Here is a 23,695-nt window from a genome sequence, read left to right on the forward strand (position 1 = left end):
CGAGGCTTAAAAAATGGATTATTACAGAGGAATCCATGGATTTTGCACTGTGGTTGATTCTCACAAAAAAAAAAAAAAATCACTTCTAGGGTTGAAGGTTTAATTCCCGCCTCTGGGTCTGTGTGCATGGAGTTTGCATGTTCTCCCCGTACTTGGTGGGTTTCCTCTGGGTACTCTGGTTCCTCCCACAGTTTAAAAACATGCAGGATATGCTGGTGTAACCAAATTTCCCATTTTGTGTGTGTCCTGCAATGGATTGGCACCCTGTCCAGGGTGTATAGTACCCTGCCTCATGCCCTGCAAGGTCTTCCCCAAGGTCTCACAGAATAAGCTTTATAGAATAATAAATTAATGATTGAATGAATGCCAACAGAACTGCCATCTTGACCCCAGTTTTTGAAATACACATTTCATCACATAAATGCAAATCCTCTCTTCTCAAACAAACCATTAACACTAACGGTTCATTATAACCCCCCCACCCCCACCCAAAAAAAACTCTTATTAAAGAAATTTGAAAATATCATGTTACATTCTCAGCATGTGAGTCAGACTTGCAGCTGCTCCTAAGACAACCAGGCCAAACCATGCCCCCTCCATTCACACACACACACACACAAACACAAGAGGTGAATGGCCCCTTATCATGAGCACTATGGCCTACAAAAAAGCCATTTTTACTGGTTTGCACAGAACCACTGACATTGGCAGCAGTGCCACTTGCTCCTTGATCAAGACCCTCAGCCTTCAACTGCTCAGCTGAATAAGTGAGAAAAATGTTAGGCACTACAGCCTAACATGCTACAGTGGCACATGTGTATCAACCAAGATGCATCAGGGTGTTAAGGGTATGTTAGACGTTTACCTGTGTGTGTGTGTGTGTGTGTGTGTGTGTGTGTGTGTGTGTGTGTGTGTGTGTGTGCGCGTGTGTGTACCTGGGGGCGGATAACTCTCTCAATGTTCTTCAGTGCAGTACCAGGAGAGGGAGGGGAACAGTCTGGAGTCAGACTGCTGTAGTCATCACCATGGTTACGCTGCTCTGCATCGCCAGTCAAAACATTTAAAGAGTGGCCTTGATAGATAGATAGATAGATAGATAGATAGATAGATAGATAAAAAAGGAGAGAAAATTAAAGACAAAAATATACAACATAGGATTCACTAATCAGTCTAATATTCCTGGTCATCTTCATGATGTGTGCGTTACAAGTCCAGTCTTTAGGTTTTTGTCTACCACAGAAATATATTGTGTATTAAAATGTTAGAAATTTTGTACTTTTAATAAGATAATTTTGACACCTTCACACCCACACAATCTTCCAGTGGGCAAATTTCAGGTGTTCATTTGTACAATTCTTTCTCCAGAGTGCGAGTAAGAAACAGAACGGTTGCAGAAAGTCTAATGAATAGAGCGTGATAGGTGAGAGGAAACACATCATCAATCACACACATTCACAGCTCTAATTCAACTTACCAATGCTATTCACACTACTGAGAAAGCCCGGAGCAGTACACTAGTCACTTTGCAGACTGTTACTGTATTCGCTAAGTACAGGATGCAGAGTTTAAAATAAAATAAAGTAATAAATCACAGCTCTGTAGCTGATCTTCACTCAGAAGGAATTTTCATTTTTCCCTTTAAATCACACTAAAATCATGGATATTTACTTACTGCATCTCTAGCTTATGAGAAATGATCACTTCTCTGAACAGAAAAATGGTATTTGATGACAGACTTAAAATGGTATCTGCCTTAAAATAAACCCAACCAGAGATGTGTTTCATACTTGTTTACCTTTATACTTGTTCACCATGTTTACCTACCTCACCCAACAACTGCTCTTAGAGGTTTCTTACGAATAGTAAATATGACGTAAATGTTCCCTTCTTGATATATTAAAAACTGTAGTAATGAAACATGCACACCTATGCACAAGCCCAAGATTCTTTAAGCACCCAGCTACTATTGCCTTGTGGCACTGCATATAATTTCAACAGGAATAATGATAAAACTTTATATATTTAAACACTTGTGATTATGATGAAAATCAAAGAATTAATAATTGTTGATGCCACCATTTTGTATGTACTGTATATAAGTAACGTATTTCACAACTACTCAAATTTGCTTGGGAATACAGGTAGTCCTCTACTTACAAATGAGTTCCATTCTAGGACCACGTTCGTAAGTTGGATTTGTTTTTAAGTGAAATGTGAAATGTAACAGTGTTGATTCTGCGCCATTAAATCACGAAGGGACACCATTTTTTTTTCTGAGCTGCCCATTGTATTGGACTGTGAACTCTGTGAAACCAGGATTATTTACTATCAGGACAGCTTTACAGGACAGCCATTTTTTATTATCTGACTGATTCATTGAAACTGGTAAGGCTGGCTCATATTTCCCATACCACCCCACAATATAATGGACTTTGGACATTTTATATATTCACTAACACACAGAAAAGACTGTATATAATTGTAAATATTGGTATCTGGTGTACTGCAGTGTTAATTTTTTTGTACAATACATGTGAGCTACCACTGCAATTTTTTCGCATCTACGAATGTTTGTAGAACCGCAGTCAGTTCGTATCTGCAGAAATTCTTAACTCAAATTTTTGTAAGTCAGGGGGGCTACCTGTACTGTATAACAAGAACTTCTACACCTTGGTTCTGTGTAAGGACTCAGGCTTTTGCATGTTGTTTTTCCTGCAGGCAAACACCCAACCAACCATCCCTAAATTCATTAGCTTAAATTGGTTCAATTTGAAAGTTGCCACTGAGTTTAAACAGTAGTGGGAAATTGTAGCCAGAGGTTGGACAACGGTAAACCTTTTAGATTGTGATCAACTGTAAATGATCCTTCTTATTCCTCTTCAAATCATCTTAATGGCGACATCTGTATCTCTGCTTTGAATAAGAGTACTTCTGTCCAGTACGCAGAGAGCTTCCCTATCAGCTAAAACACCTGACTGAGTGTAAGGGGCTCAGGATATCTTGGATCATAAAAGGGTAGTTATGCGATCCAGGGAGAATTGAAATCCCATTTGATTCCCTTTTTCTGTATAGCATGCTCGATCCTAACACACACACACACACATTTACTGTGCAGAGGTCTTAGGCAAATACAGTAACTGCTGATGAGTGTCTTCAAAAAGGTTTCTATATTCAGAAAACACTATAAAAACAGTTAAAAAGTAATAAACAGTAAACAAAGTCAATAACTGGTATGATAACCCTTTGCTAAAAGTATAGTCTCAAGTACATTTTTTGCAGTTAGAATACACATTAGCTGCTTAGTTCTACTGAACATCCTGCAGGACCAGACACAGTCCTTCTCAGGAGTTTTGTCGCACATGCTTCTTTTTTCATGCATGAAAAACCCAGGAGCTTTTTAATTTTTATCTGAAAAGTGGTCTTTTACATACAGTAATATGCATGCTTTCTTGTCTGGTCTGCAGATAGTTTCCTGTTAGATTATTTTTTGCTGGAATACTATAGTGTGGAAATCATAAAGGATTCATTTTTGTACTGACTTAATAATAAAGTCATAAAATAAGCAAGTATAACAAAGTTTATACAAAAAAAAGAACTTTGTGCAGTACTGTATACCTTCTATATAAAGAAAACAAAGGTTTTGTCTCTACATTGGTCGGAACAGGCTCTTTCACTGATTTCTGTAGGTTTCATACATTGGAGGACTCGAAACTATTTTCAGAAAATGTTCTGTCTGTCTGTATGTCTGTCCAAGCAGATTTTGTTGTAGTGTCACACAAAACTGGCTGGAGAGAATTTAATGAAACCTTTGCTGAACTTGGATCTGCGTTAAGATTAACCTGCACCACAAGTGAAATCAAAATGTTGAGTAAAATCTTCAAACAGTTTTAAACAGTTATGTGCCAGATCAACTTAACAATATAAGTGAATTTTTACACGCTGAAGTTGTTTTGAGACAGAACTCAATCTTTATCTGATAAACTTTTTTGACTTCTCATCAGTGATTCACTCTCAGATTACCGAACAGGGAGTGTATCTGGCCAGGTACAACTTAGTGTAAACACGGCGTAAACATAAACCTTTATATATCCTCTCTTTAGTATTAATAGTAATAAGAAAAAATTACAGTAGATTTAAAACTTGCAATGAACAAAGTAAATTTTGTGCAATTTCCTAATTTTTAGCCACCATTTCAGTGGAAACCAATCCAATACCATAGGATACGGTCACACCAAACTAAATTTTGTGAAATTACAGTTAAGAAGTTCACCTGTTGCAGACAGACATGCAAATTGTGTGTATACAGTATCTATATGTGGTCTTGAACTTGAATAGCATCAGACATATTTTTGCCCTGGATTTTCTTTCTCTCTTCTATGGAACCAAAGTACTGGGTATCTACATCTACATAAATGAAGGGTGTTGAGTCATGGGAAAGATTGCTTAATGGTAGTTTAGCACTCTTCTGTTTCAGCATCTGCCAATTAAGGAGTTCCTAAAATCATTTGGCAGTAGAACTGGCATTGACTCGGCAGTAGTGCTGACATAGTTTTGACTCTTTGCCTTTTCCACAGTGACTGATGGATATGATTTAGGAGGAGTGTTGAAAGGTGTGTTTGATGTTCTTTGTTTAAATAAAATAAATGAATAAATATTTATTTTTTAAGAGATTAATTAAATTACAAAGCCAACATGGGGAACACAATGGATCTTCATTATCCCCACCAAATAACTGAAAATGCTTCCACACACACACACACACACACACACACACACACACACACAGAAATTGTCATGAATACTAGGATGCATCCCTTCTTCCATTCTCCCTTCTTACCTTCCTTTCTTATGCAAATGACACTGGAATATTCATGAGGTGCTACACTGTGTGGTGTTAATACTGTAGTTAAAAAAACTGTCAGCCTCTTTCAGCATGGCACAACAAGATTGGTTCTCTCTTTTCCTTACTCTGGAGCAGCACTGCACTGCAAGCAGGTGGTGTGGAGCTGTTTGCTGCTCATTAAAGCATTTGTCTTTACTGATGAAGGACAAGACCGCAAACTCAACACACTCAGGGTTTATACACCGTCAGACATATGTGCCAACCAAACTGATTTTTCATGAATTGATACTAAAACACACCTGAAGCTGATTTATTCTTTGAGACAAAACTGTGGGAGGTGAATTTGTATCATTTTGCAAAATCATGCAAAGTTTGCACCGGTGTAAGCAACACAATATTGACATAATATTTTGTCAATTTTACAAAGTTGTGACTCGAAGAAACCATGCAGAAAGTATTATTTGCGATATTTATTGTGTACAGTATACTACAGCATATACTGTACACAGCTTTTTACTGATTTTAAACTTGTGTTAACCAATTTTTTTAGGTAAATAGGAGTAAAATTATCTACAGTAACAAAATAATTATAAAAAAAAAAACTTTAAATCACTTAAATGTTAGGTTAAAAAAAAAAGAAGTAGGTTTTAACCTTATAAGAGAAATATGAGAACTACAGGGTCCCCAAAGTCTCCATTCGTAGGAGGAACTAACATTTTGTTAGCTAAATGTTTTAAAAGTTTTCAGAAAGAATACCCAATGGAAACACAAAGACCATGGTGTCCCTGGAAAAGTAAAAGTTCATTTCAAAATGCAGTTACGTTCCTGCCTCCACCAACACGGATGTTTGGGGCAACTTGTATATCCAAGACATTTTGACTTACTAAGATGTTTCTTCTGTGCTCAGAGATAGCACAGATCATCTAATCTAGTAAAGTGTAAAAATGGTCTGAAACTTTTATAAGTTCCACATTAAATTATGAGAACAAAAAGTGTTTCTGATTACTTTCATGTGTCTCTGTAAAACACAGTGAAGCATTAAACTCCTTAATACATTCTGGACTGCATGCTGTGTCTTAGAAAGCTAGATTAAAGCGATTAAAGACCTAGGAGGCACTCTCACACCATCCCAACGACTGAGCCAAAAATATGACTGAAAACCCATACTAGAAAATACGCCATACGCCATATATTACGCCATACTCATTCAAGAGATCCTGCCTGAAAATAAATGCCCATGAATAATCTTCAATAACATCTCTATCATAAATAATCCTGCAGCCTCACACATGGTACAGCTTCATAGCGTTATGTAAAGAGTGCGATGCTGGGTCCTGACTCATTTAAACCCCTCTCGCTGCAGCAGCAGGTGTGAATCAGCCTGCCTACAGGCATCTCGGCTCAGCCGCAGCACAGCGCCATGGCAACCCACAGGTGACTCGCCTGGGCTGTTTCCACGACAACCCGAGTCTCAGAACATGCCAATGCAACCACAGCAAAAATTCGGCCATCTGAAATTCCTTTACAACAGGAGTGCGTGGGTGGAAATGTGATCCAGAATCCAGACTGTGTAATCTTACACTGTTAATATTATTATCCTGCACTTCCACCACAAATCAATACTTATGAGTAATACTATACATGCATAAAGGTTTTTATTTTTTATACTCATCGTACAGACCTACCCTTTAGATTCAGGTAGGTGTAGGATCAAAACCGCCCACAGTAATGTGGAGGAGTTTCAGCTAGGGAGTTAAGTGCCTCTTCATTGGTTTGTGTGTGTGTTTATGTGTGTATGTGTGTGTGTGTGTCAGAAGCAGCTGAGAGTTCAGTAACGGCACAGGAAAAAGGAGCAACTGGAACACACCATGTAACTAAATGTTTGCCATGCTGCATGTGCACTAAAAGTTAAAGTTTGCATGTACTGTAAGATATCAGCAGCACCTTCTCTACACTGAGCATCAACACGCGGGCACATGCACACGTTACACATTAATCAATCAGACTTTCACTTCGCATGCCACATTCTGCACCAATGGAATTCAACCACACCAACATCTACCACTGCACCCTTTCATTAGGATCGATTAGTACAATAGTACATTCGCAAAGAACCACTTTTAGTGAACCGGTTTCCATCATTATTAGGCATAACTTTTACTTGTATAACAATAAGACAAACAGTGTGCTTCAGCTGATAAAACAATCATAATTTTTATGTTTCCTTATAGAACACATCCATTCACAGTTCTGGAGGAAAAAGTGAACCCTTAGAGTTCAATTGAGTTTTAACAATAAAACCTCTCAGCTATAAAAGAAGCCTTAGTTACTGTATACAGTGTGTTCATGTTAAGAGCTGCTTCACCGTGACATATCAACTCATATCCTTTGGATGGGTTTTTGTTTCTATTGCACGTACATTGAGGATGACATGCCTTTAAATACACTGTTTATGCTAGGAGAAACTGCATGTAATGTAGAATAACTGACCATTGTGGGTAGAAGCGTTTATGAGGTGGATGTCGAGTGAGCAGGGTTTACGTGTCACAGCCGTGGTCACTGACTCGTAGGGATTGTCTTCATCCTCGGGAGAAAAAACATCCAGGGAGGAAGACTGGATTATCTCCACACGCTGCTGAGAGTCCTGTATGTTTAGAGGAGAGCGGAAAACACACACACACACACACACACACACACACACACACACACACACACACACACACACACACACACAGTGTCATTTAGCAGCAGGGTCAAGCAAAAAAATTTCTGAACTCACAACACTTAGTTACGCAAGTCACTTTTTTCTTTCTTTTTCTTTTTTAAGAACTTTAAGGCTTTAAGTCAAAAGAATTTTAATTTTAGGATTTTTTAAATTTTTATTTATTTTCCATCATGTAAAGCAACTTTAAACTTTTTAAGTTTCGCCTTTATTCGTCACATCCATTATTATACAGTAAAGAATAACTTCTTTATTCTTTGCATATCCCTTTATTCTTTATTCTTAGCATAGCTTTGTTAGTAGGCTGGGGTCAGAGCGCAGGGTCAGCCATTAAACAGCACCTCTGGGGCAGACAGGGTTAAGGGCCTTGCTCAGGGGCCCAACAGCAGTAACCTGGCAGAGCTGGGGCTCAAACCGCCGACCTTCTGATAAGTAACTCAGAACCTTAACACACTGAGCCGCCACCACCACCATGCATAGTCATTACTTTACTCATCAGTAATAAAGTAAAAAAACACCATGCACATGCTTCTGTTTTTTTGTCTTATTTATAGTAGATATCAAATTTGTTTTCAACCTCAGCATAACAACCACAAAATGACAGTAAACTTAATTAACAAATAAATACCAGAATATGTACAGTATTTCTGAAGATGAATCAGACAATCGTCTTTAAAACTCTGCCCAAGTTTACATCAGTTTTCTTATGTAATTATATTTCCAAAACGTCTATTTACATTCATTCATTCTTGGATGGCAAAGATCGTACATCCTGTCTGCCAGGCTCGTTCAAGCCCCACACTTCCTAAATGACTTCCCAAATACCAGCTAAACAGGGGCTAATTGCCACTGCCAATAACAGAGCGATCCCTCGGTAAAGATGAAATCATCAGTGTGGCACTACTGACAATGAAAAGTACTGCACACCTTAAAGGATATCGGATAAACATACAGTAAGAGAGAGAGAGGGAAGAGGCTGGCTTTGGGTCAATTTAGGAAAAGTGATTGCCAAACACGGCCCTTGTTTTTCTTTATTTCTGAGTGGAGTAAACTGAAAACTAATTAAAACGAAAATCAATTGTTAAACTGTTAGCAGGACTGTGTGTGTGTGTTTGGGCGATCCTGCTTTCTGCGATACGAGTGGTTAGAAGAACCAAGAGCATAAAGCGGGACTTAAACTGTTCTGTTTTTAGCACGATATTTGTTAATTATTAAATCTCATTGTCAGTCTAAACAATATATTTAAATATATTGTTCAAAATATATAAACACTTGCAGAACTATTTAGAGAAAACTCGGTCTCATCTATGATTTGTTAGAGGCCTAGAGGATGATGAGAGAACATAAATCCTGTTTTTAAGTGCAGCTTGAAGGACCCAGAAGTATACAGTACGGGGGTTTTGCAAGACCTTGCAATAAAAGGACGTTTTCTTTTACATCATTTTTTAACGATTACTTTTTTCTTTTATGTCAACTTAAGGGCCCCATAAATATATATAACTATAATTTATATGCATAAATTAGCTGCTACGAAATAATTATGCTTCATTTATGATGCTTCCGTTTCACCTACAGAGAGGGAGGGGAACCTGACCCACTCACTTCCTCTAACCTCAAACTGCTCTTTCTGTGTGTGTGTGTGTGTGTGTGTGTGTGTGTGTGTGTGTGTGTGTGCGCGCATGTACATGTGCCTCTGTCTCTCTCTTCTGCTATCTCGGATGTTCAGTGAAATATGGAGGAAATTCCTGGGAAACAAAAAGGGAAACCAGCAGATAAAAAAAAAAAACGGAGTAACTGTGCTAGAGAGCTAAGAGTGTGTAAGAGTGTGTTTAGGTTAGAGCTAGAAAGTTAGTTACAGATTTAGTCTTAAGTATAAGGAGAAACCTTCTAGTGTTTTATCATTCTCTCACACACAGCAATAATGAACTAGAAAAAGAAGGGCAGGAGGGGGTAATCAAGTGAAACATGCCACACTCCTAAACACACACACACACACACACACACACACACTAGTATAAATGCAGTTCATGCTGTACCTGTAAACTCAGATGTTTTCCTCTAGCTTGACCAATGAACTGAGATCAACTGCAAACATTTAACTAAATGTCCTCGTCTATCCAACTGTCCGAGCCTCTCCCACTTCTCTGCTTCCCCTCGTCTCTCTCTCTCTCTCTCTCTCTCGCTCTCTGTGTCTTTGTCTGGTCTGATGGTAGAGATATGGCCAAAGAGCAACTTTGTGCAAAAAGGAAGCAAACACACAAACATCCAGAGCTGCACTCATTAATTATCAGCAGCGTGCATGTGCTGCAGCTGGACCAGGACAGAAAGCTGTCTAAACTCCAGTCACGTCCCTGCAGCATATGACACCTGACAAACCTCACGGACAACTTAGTTGAAAAAATTAATCAATGAACAATTTTTTTTTATTTTTCCCGAGTTCAGCTCATGTGGTTTACTTTTCTTTTTTTTTAACTCTGACAATAAAATAATGACCTTTCCATGGTCTATTGCTTTTTTCTCAGTTTGATTTTCCCTGTCTGTTTGTGCCATTCTCTCTTTTTCTCGTTCACTCTGCAGAAAGAGTAGACACTGTATCTGATGTAAATAAGCTCTGTCATTTCCTGTGATTTTCGCATTACTGCTGCATGTCTGATTTCAGGGGGAAGACACACTGGAGGACAGAAGCCCCTCTCACAGCACAGCATGGCAGATACTGGGGGAATTAAAACCACACACACACACACATACACACACACACAAAGACGGCGAGAGTTGTAGAAACAGAAAAAAAAGGGAAAAAAGGCGAGTATAATGGAAAGTTTGGAACATTTTCAGTGAAGACACACAGGAACTGGTGTTACAACATGCCTGAGCAACAGTTGTGCAAAAACATTCTATACACTGATCAGCCATACATGAGTGTGTGTGTATAACATTAAAACCACCTAGATTTTGGCTCCATTTGTGCCCCTGTGTCTCTGGCCTTGTCCAGCATATCCCATGGGTGCGCGATCTGATTGGGATCTGCATCATGTGTGTGACGTGAGCTGTGGTGCACTCCATGTTCAAGTGCCTTCCTACTGTATCACGGCCAGCATTGACTTTTTTGAGCAGGTTGTGCTTCGTTTTCTTTCCCGTTGGATCGGACTAGGTACAGTAGGCTGGCTTTGGGGTTCTGGCTGCTCCCCACATGAGCCTTGGGTGCACATGATCTGTTCATCAATGTACTGCTATATAATTCATAATCAATGATAATATGTTAATGTTATGTGGTTTTAAGGTTACGGCTGATCGGTTTCTTACTTACTACAATTTCTAAAGTTTAAACTGTAAAAAGTACAGATTTCATATCTGAACTTCAGAAGAAGATCCATCATGGTCTCGTATCACTCACACAACTTTCAGCACTAGATCTGTGTTTTACATGTGCAAAGTTTATTCTGTTTGAAATGAACCCCAGTGTGTTTCCTCTTTGATGTATTTTGCATAGACATGTGACACTCGGGTATCAGGGTCCCAAAGGCTGACTGAGTGGCCTCGGTCCACGTTAACACTTTAGCTCAGTTTCACTGCAGTGGGAATGATGCATTCCAGATTTGATCCTGCTTCATGAATTAAACTAAACATGAGCTGTGTTTTGGGAAACCAATGACGTTTTTCTGTCAATCTGAGACACTAAACTGCGCTGTAGTGCTGCGGAAACAAGGGGATTTGGACAAAAGAAAAAAGGGAATATATTATTATATTAGGGAAATTAATTTAATCACTCATCTTCCATACTGCTTGTCCTGTACAGGGTCATGAGGGAGCATGGGGTACACGCTGGACAGAATGCCAGTCCATCGCAGGGCACACACCCACCCACCCACTCACACACACACACATACACACACACACACACACTCATGTACACTCATGTACACTCACGTACACTCACCCACACACCCACCCACCCACACACAAACACCCACACACACACACCTACACACACATACACACTCACTCACTTACACACTCACTTACATACACACTCTCATACACGCACACGCACACACGCACTCGCACTCACACACGTACACACTCACACACGTACACACACTCATTCAGACACTCTCTCACACACTCACGTACACACGCACTCACGTACACACGCACTCACGTACACACGCACTCACGTACACACGCACTCACGTACGCACACGCACTCACGTACGCACTCACGTACGCACTCACGTACGCACTCACGTACGCACTCACGTACGCACTCACGTACGCACTCACGCACGCACTCGCACTCACGCACGCACTCGCACTCACGCACGCACTCGCACTCACGCACGCACTCGCACACGCACACGCACTCGCACACGCACACGCACTCGCACTCGCACACGCACTCGCACACACACACGCACTCGCACACACACACGCACTCCACACAAACTGGCCGGAACCGAACCATCAACCCTGGATGTACAAGACCACGGTTCTAATCACTACAACACCATGCTGCTATATGAAATAATAATATTAAACATTTATTTATGATTTTTAAACTTTAGCTGAATGCTTGAATTGGACTGTAAATAAAGTACTAATTTCATTCAAATAATTTGTAGTACAATAAGCTCCCTACATACCAACATTCTTATTAGAGTTACCAACTTTTATCTAAGATACAAACATGTTACATTGCTCGTTCTTTTACCATGAATCGTTCGACCATCAGCACGATTCTAAAGAACACTGTACTGTAACACACTGTTTATAGCCAATTGTATTAGCAGCCTAGTACTGTACCTAGACAATGTTTGCTCTCAGAACTAAACTCATTCATATCCAGGGCGCTTACTGTATAACATTAGCAATAAACAAAAGACAAAAAAGGGGGGGGGAGGAAAGAAAAGGTCTTTTTTTAGTATGAACATTTTCCCAAAAGGCATATTTAGAACTTATGACTAGAACTCACTATAATATTTGAGGAAGAAACATTGCTTACACAGAGTGAGGGCAAAGAGTAACAGATTCTGCAAGGAGGAGATATAAACTGACACAAAAAGACATTTTTAACATAGAACAGCAGTTTGAAAGATGTTAGTCATGTAATTTTTACATTATAAGTCATATAAATGTGCATAAATTATTCGTCTACAGTACTTCCAGTTTCATGCAAATGCTGCATGTCATTCACATATTAGGCAAACAAATAAACATTTAGGCTATATTAACATTACCAGCATAAAGTGACTCACTTTTGATTGTTTATCTTAATGTGACACAGATTTTTTTTTTTATCGCTGTCTCGAAGCAGAAATCTGAGTCACTTTCGGTTGTGGTCCTACAGTAGATCAGATATACTGTATAGCTAATATGTGGTCTCGTAACTTGAATGAAAGCAATCAGAATTCATTTAACTTTTGTCTCTGCATAGTCTCTGCACAGAGTGCTGATATCACTATTCAGGATTGGGCAGCGTGGAGATTTTATTGCAGTGCTAAGAACAGCTGCTAAAACAGTCATCTGGCTTTCTTCCTTCTCCTTAACAAATACAGCCAACTAAACTGCTTGCCATCCTCCAGAGCAAAATTCCATGCATATTGTTGCTAAAATCCCATCCATTGTTTAAAATGAATATTTGAACCTAGATTATGTGAGCAAACACATATCGATGAACGAGTTGGATGAAAGTTATACAAATAAATTGAATTTAATTGAAAACGCTTTAAACAATTGTCATTGTCGCAAAGCAGCTTTACAAAATCAAAATAATTATTTAAGTTTGTGTGGAATGTGAATGTGTATGAATTGAAATGGTCAGATAGCTCCTAATGAGCAATCCGAGGGCGACAGTGGCAAGGAAATACTCCCTGAGACTGCAATAGGAAGAAACCTTGAGAGGAACCAGACTCAACAGGAAATTCACCTGTAATTATGAATATGAGCTGTCGTGACATACAAATGCGATCTGACCAAAAAAAAAAGGAAATAAATAGCATGGTTTTTAAATATTAATGTAGGCTTTTATGTCTGCATAATATTTTTTCCATACTTTTGCAATTCCAAAAAGCAATATATGTCTTATTTCAGGTATACCCAAACATCTCAATGAGTCAGAAAAAACATTAATAAATCAAAATACCTCTATAATATAATTTGCCATGCAGAACATAGAGCATGACCTCCTATACATTTTTATTAAGGTTTAAAGGGTTGTGGACACATTGACGCAAATTTCTGTATTGGTTTGGTGAAAGAAAGATGGCGGCGACAACATTCTGTGCTAACAAGACTAAATAGCAACAAAACAACACTTATTAACAACATTAATTAAACATTAATACAGTAAAACCTTGGATTACGAGTAACATGGTTTGCAAGTGTTCTGCAAGAAGAGCAAAGATTTGTAATAAAATTTTCACTTGAAAAACGTGCATTGTCTTGGTTTATGATCACCGAGTATCATGTATCATGTATGCGCTTCTTGTTTTGACGAGCGGCACGTAATCACAACTGAGCCAATGTTTTTTCTCTCTCTTGCGTTGCGGGTAATCATCTCCCCTGCTAAGTCTTGGTGCTCGTCACTAACTGGTATAATCAACATCCGTGTGTGTGTGTGTTTTTCTTTCTCTTGCGCTGCAGAGTGTGTATGTTATGTGTGCACCCGTAATGCCGGGTCACTCTCTCTCTCTCTCTCTTGCCATTAATGTGTGTGTGTGTGTGTGTTTGAGTGTGTGTGTGTTTTTTTTTCTCTTGCACTGTAGAGTGTGTGTGTTATGTGTGCGCACACACCCAACACTGCGCAGCACAAAAGAGAGAAAAACACACACACACACAGCACCTGTGTTCATAAATGGAAACACTTATCTGTCGGAATTTATTTTTACATTTTTTTTTTAGGTAAAGTGCAGGTTAATTTGTTTTATTTCTACTTTATATTTTGTGATTATTATTTTTATGTATTTATTTTTTGGGGCTGTGGAACGAATAATTAGAATTTCCATTATTTTTTATGGGAAAATTTGCTCTGATTTACGGGACAAATTATGCTCGTAATCCGAGGTTCCACTGTAAAACAAAAAGGTGTAGGCTTACTAAACTGCACCATCTACTGTCAGGCACAGGATTTTGACCTTTTTTTTTTAATCAGTCTGTTATAGCAGGGACAAAAGTGAATAGATGGGAGGAGGGGAGATCAAAAGGAGACATCGGGAAGCCTGGGTGGAAACATTGCCAAAAACAGCATTCAGACTGTTATTAGACCTACTATTCAATTTAGACCTACACCACTTTAAATACTCGTGTCTTTGGTACTAAATTTGCTTAAAAACACACTGATAAAAAAAATTGTCAGATGACAGGGAAAAGCAATACAGCAGCTTTTCTCCCAATAAACCTTTAAAACACACACACACACACACACACGCACACACACACACACGCACACACGCACACACGCACACACGCACACACTGCATTTCTTTAATCGCTGTATAACTTACTCTATGTGACAGGTACATAGGGAGAACAAGAGAGAGAATTAGAATAAAAAAAGCTCAAAGAGAGAAGCAAATAAGTGAGGCATTGCCTAAAACATTTGCCACATTAATGAAGAAAATCAGACATAAAAAAGGGCCAAAAGCTACAGTGTGATACCTTATTCCTCTTAAGCTACCTGACTTTATAGACCTATCTCTGATGTACTACTCTAAGAGTGTGTTCCAGCACTGCTGTTTGGAAAGGTTCAGTTTCATCAACTCCTCACAACGCAGTGGGCATCCAACCAGTAGAGCTCTGCATGATCTCCTCTTCTAATGAAGGCATGGCTTGAAGCGGCTTCTCTCACTGCACTGTGAGCTTTGAGACTGTGCATTACTGATAAAGAGCAATGACATCATTTAGAGTGGATGTCTACACAGTGGATGTCTGTTAAAATTGATTTTTTTACAATCTGATCGGGGTGTGAATTTGAAGGATAAGCTCATCTTTCAGAACTAACATATTTCTGATTTACAACACCAGAAAATTCAATGTTTCAATCGCCGAAACATCCTATACAGATAACTCCTATGTTGTTGGCCTGTTTAATCTTATTTTTTATCTTTTGTTAGTATCAGCCCTATATAAACCCTGTGTATGAGATGTTGTCAGGGAGGGCTGGTACAAAGAGCTTGAGAGTAGAGGAAAAGGACTCAAATGCAGGTTAACAGCGTCGAGGGATGAGGGTTTAGTGGTTGCCCAAACAAGTGTGTTGGTTAGAGAATGCTTCTGGGATGGCAGAATGAAAGCACAGTTGTTTGCGGATAGGAATTGATGGGTGTGGGCCATACAGTGAGCGCCTTGACTTTGTGTGGGTCCATCTGGATCTTTGAAGAAGATTTCAATCTCTTGTTCATCACAAGATTGAGAAAAATCTGAATGTTGTTCAGGTAGACAAATACAAACATGTCCAGAAAATCTCTTAAAACATTGTTAATAAAGGCTTGGAAAAAAGCAGGTTCATTAGTTAACCCGAAAGGTACCACCTGATATTTATAATGACTGGGGAGCATGTTAAATAGCGGTTTTCCATTTATCATTTTCCCTGGTCCTGAAGAAGAGATTTCTAAAGTAAGGTTTGGTAGAAATGTGAGCCCCTTGCATTAGTCCAACGGATGAAGTCATGAGAGGGAGAAGACAACGATTCTTGATGGTAATTTAATTCAGTCCGCGATAATCAATGCATGGCCACAATGATTTGTCTTTCTTCTCCACAAAGAATAATCCAGCACATGCCAGAGAAAAGATGGTTGTGCAATGCCAGCCGAAGTTAATTCAAAGATATTTGTCTATGGCCTCTCTCTTTGGGGGAGAGATAGAGTAAGGACATCCCTGGGAGGAGTAGTGCCAGAAAGAAGATCAATGGTGCAACCATATGGTCCGTGTGGTGGTAGAGAAATAGCACAAGATTTACTGCTCCAAATAGACGAATGAACATTTCAGGGTTTCCACTGTGTGGGGGCAGATCAGGTTCTGGTCAGCTTTTAAATCCATGATGGCTTAGACAGTGTGAGCTCTGGATCACAAGGACATAAAGACCACATCAAGGGGTTGAAAAGGTATCTAGTTTCTGCCCTCCTAGGACCATAACACTGATGCGCATCCACAAAAATGCGAGTGCAATCCACCTGTATGGGTTCAGGGGTGTGTTTTTTGGGAGTTTCTCAAATGAATTGGGAGTTCATGAAAAACAATATGTATTTAAGTTTGCAGCATTTTCAGGCTCCTCTTCTATTTTCCATCCTCTACCAGATTAATTTTCAGTGCCATGGTGAACAACTGTGCTTTATTAAGGTAAAGACAAGTGAGCTAAAACATGAAATCAGAGAGCCCTGCACCACCTGAGCCATGCCCTGTGCCACCTGAGTCACGCCCTGTGCCACCTGAGTCATGCCCTGTGCCACCTGAGCCATGACCTGTGCCACCTAAGGCTCCTGAGTCATGCCCGACCCTGTCTTAGCCAGATTTAGCACTCCAAGTCAATAATGACAGTTCCCCACTCAGTCCAAAAGACACACACTACAGCCTCTGTGTAGGAAGGCCCGACAAAAGATTTTGGAGAGTTGTCCTGAACTACTAGTGGTGGAGTAGCACCTTTTGGAGCGTTATGTCAGGAACAACCCCTGGATGGTGCATTGAGCCATCTTTTTTGTTTTTTGTTTTTGTTTTTGTGTTGGACATCATTTTCCAGAGTGCACCTCTGTGTCTTGTTGTGATGGTCATTAACTGTGGCTCATTTAATCACGGGTATAAAAAGGCAAGAGGTCTCACATCTGGTTTGCTCTCTTTGTTTCTGTTGTCACAGTTTCAGATTAAAGTTGTTATGTTCTTTGTTTTGAAAGTATTAGTAGCTTTGTTTATGTTACTTGTTCTGTTTTGGTTTGGTTTGATAAAATCTTTATTAAAGTCTTTACATCTGCAATTATGCCTTGCCTGCATTGAACATGACATCAAAGAATAAGGAATTTTAAGCCATATCGGATTAAATGCAGTATTTTTATACAATGCTTTGATAATATTATGAGCCATGAAAAATTGTCAAGCTTCAAGAAGATTAAAACTCAAAGAGGCAAGTATAATCAAATGACTAGCGGAAAATGCAAATCGAAATAAAAACAAGGAAATGTACAAACTAATTTACATTCATATATAGTGATTATTGAGGACCTTCATGTCAGACTGAGCAACTGTAGTTGAATAGAACTGGCGAGATGGATGTGATCACAGACTGTAGATTCTGCTGGAAGAATTATAAAATATGTTGTGCAAATTTACACACTCATTTTTGGTGTACAAATAAAATGCTAAAGGGTCCAAATTCAACACACAGTACCTTTTTTGCAGAATCTGATTTAAATGCATGGCCTAAATAAATGTTATTTATAGAATCCCTTAATTCTGAAGAAAGATGCTAAATCTAGTCGAAATAACTTAAATTAAAAGTTTACAGTCTTGATTTGAAGAACTGGGGTCACAGGCGTCTAAATATCTCTGCACCAAAACGTACCAAACATATCTACCTGAACCCATTCTTTATAGCAACAAAAAGAAAGTTTCATGTGTTGTGTTTAAAAAAAGTTTGTGGCATCACAAACAGAAGCTTTATTCTGAGTACTGCAGCAAGAGGGTGCTACAGTCAGCTCAGGGCAACACCTAGTTTCTCCCCATTGACTGTCAAGTAAACACTTTTGTTTATGAAAAAAAAAGTTTGGCTTTGCACACAAATCACACATCAATTGTAAAAATTTATGTTTTTATAATTCTGGCAAAAATGGAAAATTGGATTTGTGTGGGTTTGTCAAAGTCATGAGAATTAAATATCTGTCCTGCTATTCTGAAAATGTTTCACTGGTTAATGTGGTTTATTCTCTATAAAGACGTTTCACTTCAGACTACATAGAAATCTGTGATGTAAAGCATAAAAAAAAACTGAATATAGATGATCTACAAACAACACAACATTTTAACGAAAATTAGTGCTGTTTCTAAACACAAATATGATGTTATGTGATGTAAATAGAAAAAATGCCGTCGGAACACAAGTTATGGAACACAATAAATGCATCACCATTAGTTAAAGTGTGTGTAGAATTCTGAGAAAAAAATGAATTTAATCCATTTAAGAATAAGACTGTAACATAACAAAATGTGGAAAAAGTGATGTGCTGTGAATACTTTCCGGATGCACTGTAAATCGCTCTAAACCTTGATTCAAAAAATTCCAGAATTTTTTTTTTCTTCAAGAATTTTTGTCAAGAGTCTCGGTTTGTTTAGAACTCCCCTCTTACTATTACATCAAACCAAATACAGTATACCAATTAGCCATAACATTAAATCATCTAGGTTTTGGGTTCCTCCCTTGTAAGTCCTGGGCACCCCTCAGCATGTGGCTCCACAGGGCCTCTGGCAGTATACTCTGGTGTCTGGCACTAGGATGTTGGCAGCCAATCCTGTGGGTACTCTGCGTTGTGGGATGGGACCTCTGTGGATAGGACTTGTTAGTCCAGTGCATCCTGTGGGTGCCCGATCAGATTGGGATTTGGGGAGTTTGGAGGCTTGGTCGGGAGTCTTGGCCTTTTTGCTTGCTGGGTACCATGTGCAATGCGCTGGGTGTTCTGGTGATTTTCTCTCATGTTCAGCATTAACTTATTTCTGAAATTGTTGCTGCATTGGTATTTCTGTGGGCTTGGACTGCAGGAATTGGTGAGCCTTGAGGTCCCATGATCCTGTCACCAGTTTACTGATATATAGGTGGTGATTATGTTATTCAGTGTTAATGTCAAGGCCAATCGTTAAAAAACATCATTAAACAAATTTCTTGTCATTTTCCAAAAGATTCAACGTTGGAAGTATATTGAAGATACTGCACATTGTGTGTTTGTATAAATAGCAGTTTAAAAGTAGTGCCATTTTATAGCAAGGCAAATGCAGCCTCTTAAGTGATTACAAAACCTGATTTCAGTTCCTTTCCATTCTAACAGACTGTCACATACCTATCTGCATCGATTTAAAAAAAAAAATCATCATATCAGCACATGGAACTAAAAATGCTGTGCACATTTGTTGGGCTTATTTAGTATCATAATGTAGCTGATGATTTAAGATGCCAAGAAGAAAGCCACATGATTCAGTTACCCTGCTTTTTTTTTTTTTTAACTGCTTGCCAATGATGATGTCTACAGTATGTAAAGAGGGAGAGATGAAGAAGGAAAACGAGAGAATGGACAGTGAAAAGGTGCTCCCCGCTCCTCTCTGTTTTCCTCTCTCGTCTTGTGCGGCGCTCTGACGCACCTTTTGGATGGATCTGTCAATGCCAAGTAGGCGGGTATCCCACGCCTTGCACTTTATGAATTTCTGTCTCCTAGCAACTATAAGAACCATTGTGTATGTGTGTGTGTGTGTGTGTGTGTGTGTGTGTGCGCATGTGTGTCACTGCAGGAGAAAAGGACTGACAAATTAAGCATGTCTAGAGGTGCTGAAATATTCTTCTTAACAGGAGGAACCCCATCCAAAACTCCACAACTCTCAGCCTCCCTCACTGTTGCCATGGCAGCAGAGGGATGTATACACACACATGGTGCAGGTGGGTGGGCCAGCATGTGACTTGATTACACTTCCTGCAGCATAATTACCCTTCCTGTGTGAGGGAGGAAATCCCTCTATGTGGGGTCCTCGCTTCTGTATTACATTCAAGTCATAAAACATGCACAACCATAGAAACACACATTTAAATGACTATTTATCACTGCAGCTAATTAATGTTATGGGGTTTTTTTGGATTTTTTCCAGATTTTCTCCCTAATTTAGTTGCGTCCAATTCCTTCCCGTCACTCAGCCAATCAGCTCTCTCTAGGGCTAGGTTATAGCAGTCGAACTCGCGATCTCCGGATGATAGGGCGAGCACTTTACCACTGCGCCACTCGGAGGGCCCCAAACTTATTGTTTTTCTTTTCTTTTTTTTTTATAAAAAGTGTATTATTTCGCTTTTACATGGTCACAGTTGTTAGATATTCCTTTCTTTGCACATTTGTTCCACACCAAGATAAAAAAAAATGTATGCCCATTAACACACACAAACGCACACACAGTAAATCCTGGTGTTGCTAATGTAAATCAAATTACATTTTTAACAATTTAGGAGTGCCTTTAACACCCACTAATGTAAATCAAATTACATTTTTAACAGTTTAGGAGTGCCTTTAACACCCACACACACACGACTGCTTGATTGGTTGCTTAGCTGCTTAGGAGCTTGTCTTCATTATCTCACTTCTTCACTATATACAGTGTTTATCTCTCTGTCTATTCAATCATCCATAAATTCCATCCATAGTGCTCCAGCAAGAAGTGCAGTAAGATCTTGCTTACTTCCATCTTACATACTTCCTTACGCAGCTTACTTCCATCAAGTTCCCATAGCAACACACTCACATAAAAAGTGATGCAGGGACACACAATAAAACACAAGCAAACAGCACCACCACTCTCCTTATCCTTTAACTACATGCACGTTTAAACACTAAACACTAAAACGTGATCCCAGTCCACTTTTATTAACTCAGTCTACCTGGAGCAATATGCTCTCTATATATATACCTACAGTATATATATATATATATATATATATATATATATATATATATATATATATATATATATATATATGTGTGTGTGTGTGTGTGTGTGTGTGTTGAATGAGTAATCCAGCATTTATGAATGCACATGACCCTCTTCTGGCTATAGTCACTGCTAAAATGCAAAGCATCTACCATATAAATTAAATGCGCTGCTGCAGGCGGTCTTACGTCACCCACATGCGCAACTTGCATTGTGCAAAACACCCCATTTTATCCTCTGAGCCTTTATTATGCTTCATTTTTGTAGGAAAGTGTACAAATATGCTTCCTGTTTTCAACAAATACAATAGTAAGACAGCCTGACTTACTGCACACGCACAATAATTCTCATATACAGGTCAAACTTTAAAGTTTTTTTAAATAATGAAACATTATGTTATATGTATGATCGCAGATACTGTATATATTTAAAAAAAACTGCATAAAAACAAAAAACACTAAACTCACAGAAACCATAAATTAGTTGCCTAAATATGCAAATAGTTTTTCCTGTGTTTAATCACACAAATCTTCTTTATAATAATTTATTTTTATAATCTATATAGATATAAATAGAGATACAGTTAAACCTTGTTATTTATTGTGAGCATAACATGTAATCCAAAGCACTTGTAAAACAAAGTGAATTTCCCCATAAGCAATAATAGAAACTTCAATGATTCGTTTCACAACCCAAAAATATTCATAGAAAAATTAATAATACAAAATATTTTTAAAAATTTAACAAATTAACCTGCACTTTACCTTGCCACATTGCCACTACCCCGTACAGTCCTGACCCAACTCCAAGGCACATGTTTGAGCCATTAAAGTTATTGGAAGGCCAGTGTTTCAGACGTGTCTGTGTGTGTGTGTGTGCGCATGTGTGTGTGTACAGTATGTGCATGTTTGTGTGTGTGTGTGTGTGTGTGTGTGTTTGGGGGGTTAATTCATGTACCTGTGAAAAGCCCAGGTTTCTGCAGCCGTTGCAGGGTGTAAGTGCCTCCCACAGGCCTGTAGGACCACAAGCTTTCTCCTCTTCCTCAATCGCTGTATGCAATGGAGGAGTGGGCCACTGCAAAAAGTGACATAAGAAGCAATTAACTGTTAAATGTTTGATTTAAATCTACAGATACAGTACCTCTAGACAAATTCATCTCGCTATTGGGATTACAGCTGATCCAGATTGAAGCAATATAATTAGAAGACACAAATATGAAAAATTCCATTAGGTAGTTCAGGTATTGTCTCATTCTCATTCTGTGGGGGGGCGTGTTAATTAGTGACATAACCAACTGTAACCTACTCAACCCACAATGATAGATGTTACCCATAAACCCTGGCAATACAGTAAGTGTACTTCACACAAGATCGAGAATTCCAGCAAAGAGTCACAAACATTGATGTGTGTCCCACTGATCATTTAGTACACCAGGACAGAGCTCGATTTGGACCATATCACAAAGCAGAAAATACACTGATCTAGTTCTATAAATGTGCCTGCTATTATATAAATTCACAAAATACATTCTAATTCAGACTTTCACAGTCAGCTCTGCTCTCTCCTGGCCACATGGTGATACTACAGGTGAAACAAAACCTATCCAATTACATTTTATTTGTTTAGCACTTTTAACAAATGCTGAATTGAACCTAAACTAGTAAAAACAGTGTATTGAGACTTTAATTATCATACATTAAGCAAAACAAAGATTAAAAATGCTTTTCGATTTCAGCCACACATGAGGAGGCAGAGAGGAAATAAACACGCTGAAAAGTTTTGCTTTAGAAACACAGCATTGAAGATGGTTAGTACATCGGTAGCCGTTTTAAACATCTTGAAACTGACTAGATGCCTAGACAGTGAGAAAAGGGGCTAGGTCTCTTGTTATATTGCCAAGGGAATCTCCGCCATGCTACCAATTGGATATATATCTTTTCTTTAAGCTTTCTTAGACACAAGCCGCATGTAGGGTGGTGTGGTCTGAATGCCCGTTTTGGGATACTTGGAGTAGCAGCTACAGTAGTACATAATGAAACATCTCTGGGGCTTGTTAGGAAGTACTTGACTGGGTCAGGGATTCTGGGTGACTGGGTCAGGGATTTAGAATTGAGAATGCCCTTTATATTAGAAAGCACTGTTTGCAAACGTCTCCAGCAGGAGATTTCGAGGCACTAATAACTTTTGAAGTTCCCTTCACACACCTTGCTCACCTCCCAAAATGAATGCTCTGATCTGGTAATAATTCTTGGGCTTGTTATGACAAGCATGAGATTAATACGCACAGTCCATCTGATGAGAAACTCAAACAAAATACCTAATCACTTTTCCTGCAGACATCCAACTGTCACTATCTAGAAAAATAACAAAATTACATGCTTGTGGAGTAAAATACCAGTTGGAATAAACTTGGTGTGTTAGTAGTAACATCTTAGGTACCCAAGGTTTGGCTCTCTACCAGCACAACTGTGTGACAG

The 23,695-nt window shown here is 38.9% G+C and overlaps 1 protein-coding gene across 6 annotated transcripts in view; it reads right to left on the reverse strand.

The window, feature by feature from the left end:
• Positions 1 to 23,695, reverse strand: part of anks1b (ankyrin repeat and sterile alpha motif domain containing 1B) — a 155,665-nt gene that overhangs the window by 76,911 nt on the left and 55,059 nt on the right. For 5 of the 6 annotated variants that reach the window (XM_053515954.1, XM_053515944.1, XM_053515962.1 and 2 more), the window contains 3 exons: positions 22,176 to 22,292; positions 7,334 to 7,487; positions 936 to 1,072 (listed from right to left, as the gene is read on the reverse strand). In XM_053515954.1, the coding sequence (XP_053371929.1) occupies positions 936 to 1,072; positions 7,334 to 7,487; positions 22,176 to 22,292 (408 nt within the window). The remainder of the gene's footprint in view (positions 1 to 935; positions 1,073 to 7,333; positions 7,488 to 22,175; positions 22,293 to 23,695) is intronic. The other variant, XM_053515971.1, reaches the window with a different exon arrangement.

This window comes from Clarias gariepinus, chromosome 2 (assembly GCF_024256425.1).
Source record: "Clarias gariepinus isolate MV-2021 ecotype Netherlands chromosome 2, CGAR_prim_01v2, whole genome shotgun sequence".
NCBI lineage: Eukaryota > Metazoa > Chordata > Actinopteri > Siluriformes > Clariidae > Clarias > Clarias gariepinus.